Source organism: Mastomys coucha, unplaced genomic scaffold, assembly GCF_008632895.1.
Source record: "Mastomys coucha isolate ucsf_1 unplaced genomic scaffold, UCSF_Mcou_1 pScaffold6, whole genome shotgun sequence".
NCBI classification, from domain to species: Eukaryota; Metazoa; Chordata; class Mammalia; order Rodentia; family Muridae; genus Mastomys; species Mastomys coucha.
The window spans coordinates 70597536-70616676 of NW_022196912.1; the positions used below are offsets into that span (position 1 = coordinate 70597536).

Below are 19141 nucleotides of genomic sequence, written 5' to 3' on the forward strand. Positions count from 1 at the left end.
AAAAAAAAAAAAAAAAGATGGGAGATAAAGTACCAAAAAGATAGCACAGACATTAAAGGTACATACTGCTCTTGCAGAGGATCCAGGTTTGATTCCTAGCACCCACATGGCAGCTCACAACCATCTATAACAGTTTCAGGAGATCAAACACCCACTTCTGGCCTCCACAGGTACTAAGCATACATATAGTATACATATATACAGAAAGACAGACACATGCATAAAATAAAAATAAATCTTTAAAACCAATAATGTTGGACTGAAAAATGGCAGACTATACTGAGGGGTGGATGGCCACCATCTCCAGAAAATTATCGCAGCAAAATTAATAAACTGCCATCAGAAAAGCAACAGAAAATATAAACAGCAGGAGGGGAAAGCCATACCTAGAGCAACAATAGCAGGGAAGCTTGGAAAACCCCTTTTCCCCTAGCACAGGATGCTCAGCACTGGCAACCAACAAGGCAGCAGCAAGATGCCATCTCAAAGAATGCTGCTGCTGCTGCTGCTGCTCTTGCTGCTGCTGCTGCTGCTCTTGCTGTTGCTGCAAGTCAGCAGCCAGAACCCTCTTAATTATCCTCTAGAACACTCAGACCAAGTAGTCCTGAACTAACTATATACTGCAACCTGACAAAGAGAATGCTGAGATTGAAGAAAAGAAATCTCAAATCAGATCTGAACAGTATTCAGTGCGCTGAAAACCTGTGGGAACCACAGTTACACTGGAATGTTCACAGAATCCAAGCGGTCAGCAGGACACTGGCAAGAGCAAGCTCTACAGGGCCAGGACAAGCATTCACAACTGGAACCCTGAAGGGACTCAGAGGTATAACCACATCTTTGCATCTACTTATACAGTACTGTCCTTAGCTTCAGACATCCTGTAATCCAAAACCTAAAGTAAGACTCAGCAAGGCGATAGGATGTCCATTACAGAGGCCCTCCCAGCAGCAGAAAAGCATTTCATGAGTCCAGACAAGAGTCAACAATCAGGCCAGTCAGTTTACATATTCTCTGTCTCCGCGCTCTCTTCTTCTAGATTTATCCCCCCTGGGTTTAGTTCTCGTTGATGATGATAATGATTATGGTGGTAAATAAGAAAACTCTAAAACATTATTGAAAAAAAAATGAAGACCAAAACAAACGTTAAGAATTCATATTGTGAAGACAGTAAAAGTCCCCAAATATATCTAGAATCAATACAACCCCTACCCAAATCCATGCTACTCTTTTACCAAAATTAACAAGTTGATTCATAATTTGTAGGAAGTCACAGAGATTCTAGAATACTTACAATAAATCCTAAGAACAAAGCAGAAGAACTAACAGTAATCGAAACTGGTGTGAGTGAAGGCATACAGAGCAATGAACCAGAGACAAACCCTTATACTGGTCAATTACTTTTGACAAGAGTACCAAAATAACTCAACCATTTAAAAATAATGGTGCTCAGGCAACTGGATGTATATGTATAACAAAATCAAGTATGACTCCTACCTCATATCATATAAAAACTTCAAAGAAAACAATCTTGGGCTAGAAATTATTTCTTAGATAAAAAGCACAAGTAATGAAAAAGAAAAAATAGGAGAAAGAAGGTGGCACAGAAGTCCAGCCTTTGCCTTGCATGGCCTGGGTCTGACTGCCAGCATTACAGAAAAAAAGAAAAAGAAAAAGAGAAAGAAAAAGAAACTGACTTGGGTATCTATTTCGGTTTGTTTACTTGCTTCAAAGGACATTGTCAAGAAATGGAGAAGAGTCTTCCTACAGAATGGAAAAAAATCCCACACACTTGTAAACTTTATGTTTAAGAATTCTTAACAATGTTAAAAAAAAACAGATAAAAATGAGTAGGACATCTGAATAAGTTCTTCAAAACATATATAAATAGCCAAAAAAAAAAATTATGAACATGAAAAAAATGCTTGTCATCATTAGCCACCAGGGAAAAACACCAAAACCAAAAGAAAGGGTTGGGAGTATGGCCTCATAGAAGAGCGCTCGTGTAGCATGTGTGAGGTCCTGGTTTCACTCTCCAGCACAAAGAGGAAGAGGTACCACTATGAAGCTACAATCAGACTGGACATGAAACAAAAGTTGGCAAAATGTGAGAAATTTGAATTGTGCATTGATGCTATGACTATAAATGATGTAGCTGTTTTTAAAAATGATTTGGAAACCTTTTTTTTTTTAAATGTTAAGAGAATTACCACATGACCCAAAAAGTTCAAAACTAGGATACAAATATTCATCATCACTCATAATTGCCAAACATGGCAAACAATTTAAATATCCATGAATTGATGAACAGACAGACAAAATGTAGTATATTCATACAACAAGTATCACATTCTCATGAAAAAAAAAAAAATGAAGTCCTGTTCAGAACATTGTGCTAAGGAAAAGAAGTCAGACAGGGGACAATACATGTTCTAATGTTTGTACAGCCCATCCAGAATCACAGAGAAGGAAAGTTATTAGTAGCTGCCAGGAGAACCCAGTATGAGAAGGCCTGCTAATAGGTACATGCTTCTTCTGTTTCTTTCTTCTTTTGGTGGTCTCTTCTAGCTCTAATATTCAATTCCTTAGCATCCCAATCTGTGAACACTGTAACATCCTACCTGGCTAAACTACTAAACTTCGTAACCAATTGAAAACAACTACTATAAAAAGAAAGAAATCTAATGAAGAACTGAAAATGTAAAAATCTCCCTAAAATTAGAAATTTCAAACTATAGTATCACCATATGACTGATGTTTGCTGCACACAAATACATAACTTTCACTTTTTTTTGAAGAGTATCTAACTCAGTATACTATTTTTATATTATAAAATAACGCCATGTTTTCAGAGTAATCAAAATAAAGTAACATTAGTATTTTATAACCAGTTGTACGTATCTACAGTGGCTATCTCAGTTCATAAAATCTTTCCTCTAACAATGAAAGTATTCTTTTGGATACTGAAGAGATGAGGTATATGCCTTTTAGGAGTTTTAAAGTCCAAGACAGGCAACAATACATACCCAACATATTTAATAAACGCTAAGTTTTCACAATGCAAATACTTTAAATCAAAGTGTTTGTATATGTGAAATTTCGTATATATGTTTTATATTTGAGGATAAATAAGACTTACATAAAGTGAAAGCACATGGACTGTTCTATGCTCTATATCCTAGCTGATGAATCAAGTCCAGTAACTACACATGTGGATGCTATGGCATTGTCAAAGTGAGATGAACCTCTCAACATATTCAAGTTGTCTATTTGCCTTGCTGCAGATCTACAATAAGCCATGAGTACATGTGCACCAGTTTACAGACTATATTTAGAGTTTCAACAGCATTCACTACAGAAGGAATGGTACAGTTTCAGTGTGTAGGCTGAGCAGAGAATTTCTGATATAAGTTCACCGATAACAATGGCACCAAAGAAATAGCATCACTTCCACTTAAATCTTCATGAAATCCTTCTATCAATTTTCCACAAAGTATCACCACACGTTATCACCCACTACACCAATTCTTCTATTCATTTTGTGATTACATTGAATATCTGAACCTGAAGTCTGATGTTTTGTTTTAAAATCTTCAGGGAGTACTGGCCAGCTACTTTGCTGCATTCATGTCTGTGTTCTGCTACCCAAACTGCTGTCTTACAAACTGAATTCTACTTACCTTTCAAGGCTTAGCTCAAATGCCCTTGTCCCTATGAAGGTAGTATTTTAGATAATCCTTCTTCTCTTTCATGTGCATAGAATGTTTCACATCTGGCATATGACTCTATATTACCATGCCACCACTACTTCTAGAGCCTAGAACATGAATGCTTAGATCCATTGTTTTTAAATTTTCAAAGAAATAGGTATAAACATAGATGGCTATGTTTCTTAAAATATGTTTGATGAGAAACTGCACATGTATTATTTTTTTAAAAGCTTAACAGTAGCAACCTAGCTGCTTCTAGAAAGCCCTAAGAATGCTTGATAGAAAGATGAACAGGAACCCTGAGCCTGTTACTTTAAAAGAATTCAGACAAAACCAACAAATTCCAATCTAACAAACACACCATGTTAGCCTGGCTATTCTACTTTAGGTTTGGGTGGGGGGAAGATAACAGGTGTATATTTCCCTTACTTTATCTGAAATGAAACACCAACAGTCCACTTTATGTCCTTTGTTTTCTAGCAGAAACTCATCATTTCCTAAGTTACTATTTTTTTACCAGACATGTAGAGCTCATTTAATTTTTAAAACAAATTCTATTACTAGACTGAGTAAGATATAGCATCTAGTCTTATGTTTGGCTGGCCAGAACCCAGGTCTTGAAAGTGACAGGTAAGTTTTCTACCTTGAGGTACAAGTGATTTAATTTTATCATATTTAAGTCTCCAGGTAAACTCTGAAAAATCCTTCAACCTCCACCCACTATAAGCTTTGTGGTTCAAGTATATTTTTTTGTGCAGTCTCTAACTGTGTTTGAGGTATTGTTATAATAATTCCACGGACTGATAAACTAAAGCTTGAAAGTATTAGGTGATAAACAACAGAAATCAGAATCCAGTCTTGAGTTTCTCTGTCTATTTAGTCTTCATGTCTCCTCAGCAGTTAACTACTATCTACCACATGAAGCTATTGCAGGGATTAAGTAATACATGTAAAATGCATGATCTAGAGCCCGTCAGATACTAAGTAATCAAAAATACAATTATTACCAGTATATGACAGCTGCCTATAAAAATATTCAGTCTAAAAATTTACCAAGAATATAGATAAAATTACCAGACAAATTCTTTACATGAAAAACTTACTGCTTACTTTTGTTTTTGTTTTTGTTTTTTCGAGACAGGGTTTCTCTGTATAGTCCTGGCTGTCCTGGAACTCACTCTAAAGATCAGGCTGGCCTCGAACTCAGAAGTCCGCCTGCCTCTGCCTCCCAAGTGCTGGGATTAAAGGAGGCGTGCGCCACCACCGCCCTGCAGCTTACTTATTTAGTAATTATTAATGATTGGACATGTAATTCAGGGATATAACATGTATTAACATGCATGAAGTCTCAGCATGCTTCTCATCAAAAAATATCAACAAATCTTTAGATTCATAATATTCCAATGTAGGAACAAAGCTAAATTCTAAAATCAATCTGCAAATTATTGCTATCTGCTGAACTTGCTCAAACATTTCAGGGTGTTTTGTTTGTTTCTGTGGCACTGAGCTCTGAACCCAAGGCTTGGTACACTGAGTCAGGCTGTAATATACTGGTCCTCTACATCCCAAACCCAAATTTTCAGAAATACTTTCTTCTTACTTCATCTAAACACTCGTTTTATCTACAAGCAGCTTCCGTAGGAAATGGACAGTCACCCCTCTGAGGTAGAATCTGATATTGTAGGGCAAGTGTGGCTTTCTACTATAGGAGTAATCCTACCTCTACCTCCCAAATGTCCTTTTAAATAATAATATTTTTATGAACTGTAACTGTTTCCAGCTATGTTTTTAAAAGGTGTGCAAAAATCTCTCCTGGAAAAAAAATAAGATACCTTTAAGTCTCAAAGTTAAAAAACAAACAAACAAACAAACAAAAAAACCTCAAGTAAATGGAAAACTTCTTAGAACAAAGAGGACATACTACTAATGTATTTCCTCTAAATTAAGTCTGTATATTCAATGTAATTAAAACAAACAAAGAAACAAACAAACAAAGTTGAGTAACATCAAGCATAGTGGCACAAACTTGTAAGGCTAGCAGGTGAAGCAAGAGGATTTCCTGTTCAAAATCAGCCAGAGCTATATAGTAAGGTATATTGTTTCAAAAAGCAAAACAACCAATCAAGCTTTTCATGGAAGTTAGCCAGTCGATTCTCAAAATACATACAGTAGAGAGGGAAAGGCCAAAACTGCCAAGAAACTTCTCCTAGCTTTTTGTGACTGTCTTCAAGAAATTACAGCCCAAAACATCAAAGGTTATTCTCTCAAACACTGAATGCCCAGAGTCTGAAATCAATGGGCTAAAATCAAGGCACTAGCAGTACCACTGTCCTACAGAAGCTGCAGAAAAGAATCTATCCTGTCTCTTCCATCTTCTAAAGCATTTAGCATATCCATCAGCCACAGAGCTCCAATCTTCAAGATCACTACTCTGAAATTCCATTTGCTCTGTCTTTGTATCAAGTCTTCTCTCCCGGTCTGTTAACTTTATTACACGTGGGGGTAAAAGTAAGGGACTGATGTACTTTAAGGCTAACATTTCTTTAGGCTCCTAATATGAGTTTTATAAAGGCTGAGTGCTATAAACAAGAAAATAAAAATGTCTTTAAACAGCAGAAATTATCTGTTACCCACACCATAATGCCATAGACATTTTTCAGTTAGTGTCCTGGGTCTGTGTGTGTGTGTGTGTGTGTGTGTGTGTGTGTGTATGCGTGTGTGTGTGTGTGTGTGTGTGTGTGTTTGCCTGCTCATTTTTCAGTTAATGTCCTGGGTGTGTGTGCCCATGTTTGCCTGTTCTTCTATGTTATACAGCACAGGTTTTAGATTCTGAATCAAAATCTTTTATGAGGGTATTTAAAACAACTCAACTTTCTTTCTGATCAGAATATTGACCTCCATGATTTTCTACCACTGCCAACTGAATATTCACTCAACAGTTTTGCTCTCCTCATCCTTAATGTATCCACTCAAGAACTGAACAGTATTTACTGAGCACCTATTATAGTGCAGGCCACCACACTGAATTAAGGGATATAAAAAGATATTTCTGTGCTCAGGAAAAACTTGAGGCATTCCTTAGGCATGCAAATAATATTGGCACCAAAGAATCAAATGACTAGATGTGAATAAGCACAGGACATGTCAGCTCCGAGACTGACTGACCCAGAAAGGCATGACACAAACTGTGTGTACATTTCCCGTGAAAGCTGCAAAAGTTAAAGCTTTCAGGTAGTAGGAGTGATAGGAAGTCAGACTGGTACAGCATGTATTAGCAAGGGACAGCACAGTGATTCTGGCTGGATACTACAGTGTGACATGCCACAGAATTTTAACTGGGGATAAAATAGGAAGACAATGTGGTTAAAAAAAAAAAAAATCTTACTTAGGACACTTGAAGGAGTTTAAGGTATAGTGATAAGTCTTTTAAGTGCAGATACTGCTTTTGAGATTCGGAAAAGGGTCAGAGTTAAAACTTGGAATTTGAATGGGATCATTGACAGTAAATATATTGGCATTTAAAGCCAAGGACAATTTATTCAAGGATTATATATAGGTAGAAGAAAAGAGACCTGCAAACAGAACACTGAAAAACACAATATTGAGGGGAGGATTTGGCTACAGAAGCAAAGTCTGGAAAAGTATCATCAATGAAATGGAATGGACTGGTCCTGGTTGTGTCTCCCTAGTATGCAGGAGACAGGGGCAAGGGGATCCAGTGAGTTTGAGGCATGGTAGAACATTCTTTTAATCTCAGAAGCAGAAGCCAGCCGGGCGGTGGTGGCGCACGCCTTTAATCCCAGCACTTGGGAGGCAGAGGTAGGCGGATTTCTGAGTTCGAGGCCAGCCTGGTCTCCAGAGTGAGTTCCAGGACAGCCAGGGCTATACAGAGAAACCCTGTCTCGAAAAAAAACCAAAAAAAAAAAAAAAAAAAAAAAAGAAGCAGAAGCCAAAGGATCTCTGTGAGTTTAAGATCACCATGGTCTACACAGGGGGTTCCAAGACAGCCAGGACTACATAGAGACCTTGTTTAGGGGGTGGGGGAAGAAGTCCCATACATTTCAAACTCCAAGGTCTCAATATAAGTTTATCTTTTTCTACTTATCATTAAAGATAAGATTCATGCCAGTAGGAAAAAGGTAGTATCACTCACAAAAAAAAAAAAACAAAACAAAAAAAAAAAAACTACTATTTAGAATTTTCTCCAAGATCTACTTCTATAGTATGAATACTTCAACAAAAGGTACTATATAACAAATATATGAGTGCATCCACATGACATACATAATTTTCAAATTAAATAAGAAAAAAGTTTCAAAGCCAGGCATGCTGCAATGCTAGTGCCTGGGAGGACAAGGCAGGAGCAGGAACATTTAAATTTAAGTGAGTGCAAGAGACAGAGACAGAGAAATGGAAAAAGAATTCTTTTAACCAAAAACAAAGAATTCTTTCTATTCTAAAGACATCAAAAACCTGTAACATGACCTTTCTCTGTTTACCAGAGCTACCAGGAAATTTAAGAACCAAATTCAGTGACTTACAGCTGTAATCAGCTCATCTCTAACCTGGTAATGTTTCCTTTCTTTATAGGTGAAGTTCTTTCTCTAATTATTCACTCTACATTTACTCATTGCTTACTTGGCTACAATACAATCCTCAATAAATGACATACTAGTGCAAAGATGGTTTTCTGTATTTAAAACAGCTTGCTTTATTAAGTACATTAATCAGAGTTATGGTTTGAATCTTTTATGTTTCAAAAGCTTTGCACTCAGGTAATGATGCTATTTGCAGGCAGTTCTTGAAACTTAGGAGGGCAGAGCTAAAGAAAGTAAGTCACTGCTGACAGATACAAGTACCCCACAAGTATATTATCCCCAAGCTGCTTCCTGTCCGTGGTGTTGTAAACAGCTACTCTTGGCCACAGGCTGCCACTTCCATCTAAGATGCTCAATGAACATCGAGAAATACAAAGATAATCTAATGGCTACAACTACTGATGAAGAGAGGGGAAAATCTTAAAAGCAGCCACAGGAAAAGAAATGGCATACTGTACACGGAAGAGGATTAAGATGAAAAAAGACTTACCGCAAACTTGCAATCAAGGAGATAGTGAAATAAAATATTTAAAGAATAAAGGCGCCGGGCGGTGGTGGCATGCGCCTTTAATCCCAGCACTTGGTAGGCAGAGGCAGGTGGATTTCTGAGTTCCAGGCCAGCCTGGTCTACAGAGTGAGTTCCAAGACTGCCAGGGCTATACAGAGAAGCCCTTCCTCAAAATAATAATAATAATAATAATAATAATGATAATAATAATAATAAATAAATAAATAAATAAATCTTTTTTAAAAAAAGAATAAAGGTGGGGGATGGAGAAAAGCCCATAGACCTAGAATTCTAAACACAGAAAAACTGTCTTCTAAAAAGTATTAAAAATAGAATATGTTTTCACTAGCAGACAATTGCCATAGAGGAAATCTTAGTTTTTTTAAAAAATTATTTATTTATGCATATGAGTACACTGTAGTTGTCTTCAGACACACCATAAGAGGGTGTCAGGTCACACTGCAGATGGTTGTGAGCCACCATGTGGTTGCTGGGAATTGGACTCAGGACCTTTGGAAGAGCAGTCAGTGCTCTTAACCACTAAGCCATCTCTCCAGCCTGAAATGTTAGTTTTTTAAGCACAAATAAAATTAGACAGAATAGACACAGTTTCTATGTAAAGGAATTAATAGTACTAAAAATGGTACTAAATGGAGAAATGTATAAGACCTTTTTGTCACTTACAAATGTTAAAAAGGCTAGGGTATAGCTCAGTGGCAGAACATATGCCAAACATTTGTGAACCTTGGATTCTATACTCAGCTCTGAAAAACTTTAAAAATCCTACAAAGATAACTATTTGCTTAGATAAAATAATATAGTGTTGTATTTATAGCATACAGGTAAAAGATGGTAATAAAAGCATAAATGCTCAAAGTGAATATAGTCTTGCAAGGGTATTAAATGCAAACTGGTATAACATCACTTAGAGGTACAGACCCTGACAGGGTTACAGATAGGAACTAATCAAAAGGGGGAAAAGGGAAAGAGGAAGATGGAACTAAACAGGTCAAAAAGAAAACAAAATGCAAGATGGTCAACTCAAACTTAATCACATTAAATGCAAAAATCCCAAACATCTCCATTAAACGGCAGATTAATAGGATCATGTTTTTAAAAGACTTCTCTCTAGGTATGATGATGTACTCTTTTGTCATCTTAGCATTCTGAAGGCTGAGGCAGGAGGAGTATTTCAAGTTTAAGGCTAACACACAGTGAATGCCTGGTCAGCCAGGGTTACATAACAACACCCTGTCTCTAAAGCAAGCAAGCAAGCAAGCAAGCAAGCAACCAACCAACCAACCAACCAACCAACCAACCAACCAGTAAAACTGGGGCTGGTGCATGTAGCTCAGTAGAGTGCTTGCCTACCTAGAATGCATAGAGCTTTGGTTTGATCCCCAGCACCACATAAACCAGACATGGAATCACATGCCTATAATCTCAGAAGCCAGCAGGTGAAAGCAAGAAGATCTGAAACTCAAGATTATTCTCAACTACACAGTAAGTTTGAGGCCAGGATTCATGAAACTGTATCCTGCCATGTCTTTGCACAGCATAGGTGCTGAAACTGACGAGGGGTAACAAGTGAATAAAGAAATGACAGATACACAAATAGAGAAAAGCTGGGAAATTGGTGGTCTGGGCTCCCTGAAGAAGCATGAGCATCCGGAAAGCTCAGTATGTTTACTGTATCCAGCTGAACAGGAAGCCTTTTACTGCATACAGCTGAACAAAGAAGCTGGGTTTATAATGTACAGCTAACAAGGAGACAGGCTTATTAGCTAGTCTCACTAGAACAGCCTCTGTAGGGGAACAGTAATCAAGCCATAAAAACCCAGGAGAGAAAGCTATGATGAAGATTTTTTGCACACACTATCAATATCCACACATGGACCACAAAATGGCTTTGCCATCCCTTTAAGTGTCACCCAAGGAAGAGTTTGCCACCCCTATGGATTTGAGGCATCAGGGTCCTTGACAGGGCTATGCCTATGTCAACAGCACACATTCACTCAGAACCTCACTTGGTCCTATACTGGCTCAAAATAAATAAATGAAGGGGATGGGATGAACCAAGTAATAGCAAGCCCATTTTATAAAGATATAGTAGATTAAAAAGGTGAGAAAATGTTTACCATGCAACACTAATCAGATGAAAGCAAAAGAGACTATACTATGGCACAGTAGGAGCCAGGACATGGTACAGAGGTAAAAGTGCTTGTTACCCTCACCTGATAACCAGAGTTCCATCTTCAGAGCCCATGTAAAGGTGGAAGGAGAGAACTAACTCCACAAACAAACCTCCATACAAGCACTGTAAACGCCCACCCACCCCCACACACATACCCATATATGAATATACTATGTATATATACAATTTTTTCAAAGATTTATTTATTTAATATACTTATGAATATACTATTGCTTTCTTCAGACACACCAGAAGAGGGCATCTGATCCCATTAAAGATGGTTGTGAGCCACCATGTGGTTGCTGGGAATTGAACTCAGGACCGCTGGAAGAGCAGTCAGTGCTCTTAACTGCTGAGCCATCTCTCCAGTCCTATACAAACTTTTTTAAAGTGATGCTTAATATCAAAGTGAAAACCAATCCTATAATTAGGATCATACTACATGGTGAAAAATCAATTGCTTTTCTCCTAAAATTGAGAACAAGGATGTATATTCATCACTTTTCTCTCTTCTTTCTTGTTAAAAAAAAAAAGTCTATCAACAAGATATCCACTTCATAGTTCAAGAAGGCAAGAAAAAGAAAAAGAGAAAGAGAAAGAAATAAAGCACCCACATTGGAAATTGTGGGAAAAAAAAGAAAACTAATGGAATTCACCCAAGGGGCAAGAGGGGTGTGAGATGCTCAGTGAATAAAAATACTGGTTGTTTTTCCAGAGGACCGGAGTTTGATTCCCAGCCCCCATACGGTGGCTTACACCATCTGTAAATTTAGTTCTAGGGGCTCCAAAGACCTTTTCTGACCTCTCAGGCACCAGGAACACAAGTGGTACATAAACACACATGCAGGCAAAAATTCATATACATAAAATAAAAATATTTTTAAAGTTATTATTTTTCTAAACTAACTACAACCATAAATAAATACCAAAACACATTTGGGAGAGTATGCATGGGGGGGGCAGGGTTCTGTTTGTTTGTGGTAGGATTGTTTGTTTATTTGTTTGTTGAGATAGAGTCTTATTATCTAGCCCTGTCTCGCTTGGAATCAGAAATCTGCCTGCCTCTGTTTCCTGAGTGCTAAGATCAAAGTGTGAGCTACCATGCTTGCCTAAGATATCATTTTAAAGAGCTGCAAAAGTAGAAAATATTTAGGGGTTAACTCTGATCAAAGTTTCACAGCACAACATTGCTGAGAAACATAAAGAAGTCCTATGTAAGTAAGCAGAGACATCCTGGCTCCTGATGCAAAGTATCAAATGTCTTCAGACTTCCCCGACTACTGTCCAGACTCAAAACAGTTCCAGTCAAAATCCCAACGGGTTGCTGTTTTGTTTAGAAATTGAGAAACTAAGTTTTCATTCTTTTAAATATTATTTTATGTATACAGATGTTTTGCCTGCATAATTCTGTGTACTATTTGTATGCCTGATACCTTCAGAGGCCATAAAAGCAAATTAGATTCCTGGAAGCAGATTTACAGATGGTTGTCAGCAGTCACCATGTGTGGACTGGGAACTGAATCTAGGTTCTCTGGAAGAACAGTCAGTGATCTTAACCACTGAGCCATCTCTCCAGCACCTTTTGCTTTTTAGAGTGTCTCAACACTACGTTGCCCAGGGAAGACTTGAAGTAGTTATCTCAAATGATCCTTTGGCTTCAGCCTCCTAAACTGCTCAACAATGAGATGGGACAACAGGCATGTGCCACAACAATGCACTTGGTTAGCTTAACAAGTTAATCTTAAACTCACGTGGAAACAGAAAGGATCTGGAACTTCAAAAGCAAAAGCAACAACAAAGAACACCTCTGAAAATGAGAAAATTGGAAGAAACACTAATTAAGTTTCAGGATTTATTTAAGTTACTATTATCAAAACATTGTGGTATTGGCACCAGCACAGATAAAACAGATCACTGAAACAAAACAGAGTCTAGAAATAGGCCCACATATATTTAGACAGCCAGGTTTTAACAAAAGCACAAGGGCAGGGGATGAAGGGTTGGCTCTGCGGTAAGAGTACTGGCTATTGACCTGACACCTTCTCCTGGCCTGTGTGGGCACTGCATGCACATGGTACACCACAAACACACACGCAGACAAAACACCCATAAACATTAAATAAAAATAAATGTTTAAAGAGAATGGAAAGATGACCCACAATTGGCCAGAACTGAGGATTAGAGTTCTCAGACAGTCATTTATTTGGCAAGCATATTTGTCTTAAGTGGCTAGGGTGCCGCTGCAAGTAAAGCACCTGACTAAGCTTAAGGTCCTGGTTTTCATCCTGAGCACTGAGAAAACAAGACAAGAACAACAAACAAACCCTCAAAAAATGTGTATTCGGAATATATAAAGAACTTTCAAAACTAAGGTCGAAAACAAAACAATTTACAAATTCTGATAATGGCTGCGGAGATGGCCAGGCAGACAAAGCACTTGCCATATAAACCTGAGGACCAGCATTCACATCCCAAGCCCAGAGCTTGGAAGGCAGGAACAGGTGATTCCTGGAGCAAGCTGGCTTGCTCGTATCAAGAAAGGTCTGAATTCAATTTAGAGAACCTGCCCCAACAAATAAGATGAGAATAATCCAGATATACTCATAACCTCAACATTCCACCCTCCACATGCTCAAGTACACACACACACACACACACACGCACACACACACACACACACACACACACACACACATGAGCATACTAAAAAAGTGATGAGATTTAAAGAGAAAGTTTACCAAAAAAGTTACACAATGGAAATTAGCACAGACTATCAGACATGACCAGCACAGCACACACACTACAGAGGCTGAAACAGAGGTCTGCTCACACAGAGCACTGTCAATGCATAGATGAAGAAACTAGCACTCTCATGCTACTATCGAACTGTTAAACCATAAAAGAGATTGGCAGTTTCTTGTGTTGTTTTGTTATTGAGACAAAGTCTCTCTCATTCTATAGCCCAGGCTAGACTAACTCATTTATGTAGATTCAAATTTGAGGCAATCCTCCTGACTCAGCCTCCCAAGTGCTGAGATTATAGGCATCAGCTACTGCACCTGGCCTGGCAGTTTCTCAAATGTTAAATATACTACTACAACATGATCTAGGCATTCCATTTCTAGGTATCTAACCACTCAAAATAAAATGTATTCAAGCACACTTGCAGCAACTTCACTTGTAACAGTCCCAAACAACCCAAGTGTTAATCAACACACAAGTGGAAAAATTGTGGTCCAGCAGACTACTAGTTAGGAATAAAAACACGAACCACTGATACCAGAGGACAATACACATGGGTTTCAAAATAATAAGGCTGAGTAAAAGAAAATGAAAAACACTATAAAGTTTCAGTTATGTGTTACATAATCCCATTGAAATAAAACTCTACAACATACAAATTTAAAGAGCAGATTGGAATTTGTGCAGGGCTGGACAGGAAGGCACAATCTGAGGAGAAAGGAAAGGAGAAAGGGGAGCATGAAGAAACTTTGGGAGGTTAAGGCATAGCATTCATTATCTTATGTATCTGGCTATAGGTTTTTGTTGCTTAGTTGTGCTGGCAGTATTAGGAATTGAACCTAAAACCCTCAAGCATGCTAGGCAAGCACTCTACCACTAAGCTACAACCCCAGCTTTTCTTTCCCTGTTACTCATGTTGTGGAAAAGACTGCTCTTGGGCCTTGTACAAACAGTGCATACTTTTATTACTGAGCTTCATGCCCAAGCCCTAGCTATATTTATCTTGTTTGGGTAAGTCTAATATTGATTTCATGAGGAACTCCTTTGTTAAAATGACTGTAAAAACTTTAAATGTATGCAATTTTATTGGATGACAACTATATATTAATAAAGCTGTTAGAATGATCTAGCAGTAACTCATTCTTAGCTAAATAAGCCCTTGTGTTTTTAAATCCAGATGACTAAACTTTCAACTTGCCACTTTAAGTAGAAGCAAACTAACATTTCTAGAACATGCATAATATGTCCAGAGCTATTTTAGTCACTTTACATGTGCTAACCTTACTACCATTATCATTATTATATCTTAAAGCTACTAGTTATAAAACAGAAGTGGGAAGTAAAAAAGATACCATAAAACTCTACAAACCAGACAAGTCCTTTTTGTTTATCTTAACTTTTAGTTCCTACAAACCAAATACATGATATGATGATCAATAAGCAGCCAGCAAATTTGAAATTTAAATCTATCAGAGGAGAGTTTAATATTTTTGAGACAGAGTCTCACTATGTAGCCCTGGTTGACGTGGTACTCCCTATGTAGCTGCAGCCCACAGTGTCTTAACTTGTAATTCTCCCACCTTGGCATTGACATGCGTCATTACAACTGGCTAAATTCTATAAATTTAACTGGAATTTTCACTGTAGTGGAAACACACAAGCCAAAAAAGGTTACTACTGGATAGTTAAGTTTTAATGTAATAATTTTTAAGCAAAAGAAGGTACACACCCTATTTTTGCTTTTTTAATAATGTAAGGACTTAAGACAGACAGGATGGAAGGCAGGCAGGCAGGCAGGCAGGCAGGCTGGCTAGAGAGGTAGCTCAATGGTTAAGACACTGGCTGCTTTCCAGAGAACCTAGAGATTTAAGTCCCAGCATCCATATGGTAGTTTACAACTATCTGCATTTACAGTTCTAGAGGACCAAACTCTCTCTTCTGGCTTCCATAGGTACCAAAGCACATATGTAAGGCATAGAAATACACAAAAACATGAAAAATAAAATATATATATTTCTTTAAATGAAAAGCATTAAAAATAAAATATATATATTTTATTTTTAAAAAAATAAAATATATATATTTATTTAAAAAAATATATATTTATTTAAAAATATATATATTTATTTAAAAAAATAAAATATATATATTTCTTTAAATGAAAAGACATCTTTAAAGACTTTCAAATGTTGGATATTCCTACAGACCTCTGCCCAATGAGTAAGGACCTATACAAAAGACCACACTAAAGCAGTTGTAGATCAGTGATGCCAGCAGAAGACAGATCATGTCTGGACATATTTTTTCTAAGGGAGTTGATATTTTATTATCTGCATGTCCTGACTTTCCTATAAATACACCTAGTCAGTACCACTTTTGTTTGGTCCAATATGATTCTGTGTTATTAGCAGAATAAGTAGTTTCTTCATTGTATTTCCTTAAAAGCGTATTTATTTCCAAAAGGGATTTAAAATGGCTCTTCCAACTACAAAAATAGGATACCAGCCGGCAAGCCTCTAAGGGATCAACTTTGCCTTTCTATTTCTCCCACTCATTTTCTTAGAGACCATACTAATCTTATTTTAAATGAAATAACTGTAATCATTAAATATTGAAGCTGAAATGTTGCTCAGCGGCAAAGTGCATGCTAGCACACTTGAGGGAAAGAACTTAAAACCAACCCTAACATTTGGGGATTCATCTTTTAGTATGCACTATGACAAGGTGTCAGGATCTGATAGTCTGACACTTTAGGGAGTGAATATTGTTGTGAGGGATTTTTCTGTTTAGCAGCATTTAGCATACTATATGTAGTAGCAACTCTCCATAGAAAAAGGTTTTCCAGACATGATCAACTGCTTTTGGCACAATATGCTTGGTTAAGCATTGTGGTTCTACAAGTACTTTAGCATGGGCTTCTCACAGGGCACAGGTATGTAAGAAAGTTCAACATTTGAAAGTTGTGAAAGATAAGACATCCTTGGTGATTCCATTTTTTAAAAAGACTCCTTAAATTAAGTATTCCATTTTCAAACTGAGGAATCCAGGTCCTACAAAATATCTAACAAATGTGTTAGTAATATATCTCGTTTCCCAAGCTAGGAAACACACCACACACACACAACCATAAAAGCCTCTGCCAAAGAAATATAAAGAAACCAATTCTTAATCAACTATGGCAGTTAATTTAGGAAATCTCAATATCCTGCTGTAACTCAGCTTTATAGTTCTGCATTTATGCAGTCCTCAGCTTGTCTCAAGTGACAGTGAGATTGCACCAAGTGTCCAGTTTCAAACTGCCACTGTTTTGTAATACATGTACATGCCCGATGACTTTGTATCTTTCCACATATCTTTCCACACAAATCTTCAGTGAGTTAACTCCAAAATGAAAATGTTAAAAACCTCTACCATATTTAAATGGCTTACATAAGATGGATCTAATTGTTTTCTCATTATACCATAGGAATAAGTACTTGTGACAAAGATTAGCTGTCAGATGTGTAGGAAGGCTAAAAAACAAATTAGAGACAGAAAATCTAGGCTTCCTTTGTGACTTAGTCTCCACCAGCTCCAGCCATGGCTTACCTTCAACTATCTTGTTTATATTTTAAAATGGCAAATAATATCTCTATTTCTAGATAGACTGTCAAGCTGGATTATACTAATTCATGCAAAACCCTTTGTAGACAGCAAAACACCGCATAAATGGTGGGTATTATTAGTGGTATTAGTCACAACACAGTAGAGAAATCCATCCATGAAACAGAGGACACACCACTAAACATATAAGCCATTTTCCAAAAAGGGCAGAAATTAGGAGAACAGCTTGAGATGATAAAACTTTGGATTAGAATCCAGGTATCTGGGCTCTAACCTCAGTTATCCTATTATTCTATACATAAAGCCCTGGCCAACTTTCCTTTTTACCTCAAATTTCTTCATCAAAAAAAACAAAAAAAAAAAAAAAAAAAAAAAAAAAAAAAAAGACGGACAGTGGTGGCGCACTCCTTTAATCCCAGCACTTGGGAGGCAGAGGCAGATGGATTTCTGAGTTCGAGGCCAGCCTGGTCTACAGAGTGAGTTCCAGGACAGCCCGAGAAACCCTGTCTCCAAAAAACAAAAAACAAACAAAATTCCAAGTTGTCTATGACCAAGTATCCAAAAACACTTTATCCCAAATTTAGCTTGCTTCTGTCTTCAGAGACACGGAAGTTGAAGACGACAGAGAGTAAGAAATTTTTAATGAAAACTTAATTCTGTATTAAGGGTCTTGAGAATCTTGTTCTCTATAATTAGTTTTCTTTCTAAAGGGACAGCAAATGAAGATCAGGGTGTAGGGCGGGGTTCTTTCCACAAGCTTCGGGAGCCACCCACTTCCCAAAGAGGTGTAACTGCTTCCTCAGGCCCTCACCTGCCAAAAAAAAAACAAAAAACTTGAAAGACTACGGGTTACACTGGCCGAGCCAGCACTTTGCTGTTCTTTCCACTCGGGTGGGGTGGCAGCAATCAGTCCTACGGCAAACACACACCCTCTAAACACCATTACCCACAACACCAAGTGTCCCTGAAGTCTCATCAAGGACTTAAGTTTCTGGCCTGACTGTCATTTTTTTTTTTAAAGAATCAGACCACGAACTCAAACGTGGGTCTCTCCGTGCTGGTACCGACTGGTGTGCACCAACTGCCAAGCTGCCTGCCCCGCTTCCCTTGCCGTCTGCCCTCCCGCGTGGGGGCAGAGGCGCCGCTGGCCCTCCCTCCCTCCCGACCGCGCCAGGTCGCGAGGGCGAACCCCGGAGCTCGCGGGGTGACAGGCCGGAGCAGCAAGGCCGCGGCGCGGCGGCGCCCCGAGTCGGGGTCGCCGCTCTCCTCACCGATGACGATGCGCAGGTGCTTGAGGCGGGTCAGCGCGTCCTTCTTGGTGTCCAGCACCTTCTGGGTGGACTTCTTCACGTCCCCGTGCGGCTTCTTAGAGAACATCGTGCGGCCGCCGCGGCCCCTCCCGGCCGGGTCCCCACGACCCAGCGCAGGCGGTGGGCGGGGAAGAGGCTAGCCGCGGCGGCTCATGAGTCCCCCCCGCCCCCGCCGCGCCGGCCCAGCGGCCAGGCCCGCCTCGCGCCGCCGCTGCACGGAACCTGCAGCCCGGGCTCCAATATGGCGGATCCGCCCGGCGCTCTGCAGCGACTAGGAGACGCGGAGCGGCGCCGCCAGCCAGGCCGCGCCGAGGACCCCCACAGCCGCGGAAAGGGAGCGCTCCGCTGCGGCGCCACTCCTCTCTCCCTGAGGCCCCCTTAAGGTTGAAGCTTCTCTAGCAGCTTCAACCCCGCGGAGGCCAAAACCGAGTCGTGTGGTGATGGAGTTTCACGACTCTGCCGTCGGTGGCGAACGG

The 19141-nt window shown here is 38.9% G+C and overlaps 1 protein-coding gene across 8 annotated transcripts in view; it reads right to left on the minus strand.

Annotated features, from left to right (window-relative positions):
- The window catches only part of Ralgapa1 (Ral GTPase activating protein catalytic alpha subunit 1), a 223021-nt gene extending 203880 nt beyond the window's left edge, over positions 1 to 19141 (minus strand). For all 8 annotated transcript variants that reach the window (XM_031356026.1, XM_031356025.1, XM_031356021.1 and 5 more), the window contains exon 1: positions 18627 to 19141. In XM_031356026.1, the coding sequence (XP_031211886.1) occupies positions 18627 to 18732 (106 nt within the window). In that variant the 5' untranslated portion in view covers positions 18733 to 19141. The remainder of the gene's footprint in view (positions 1 to 18626) is intronic.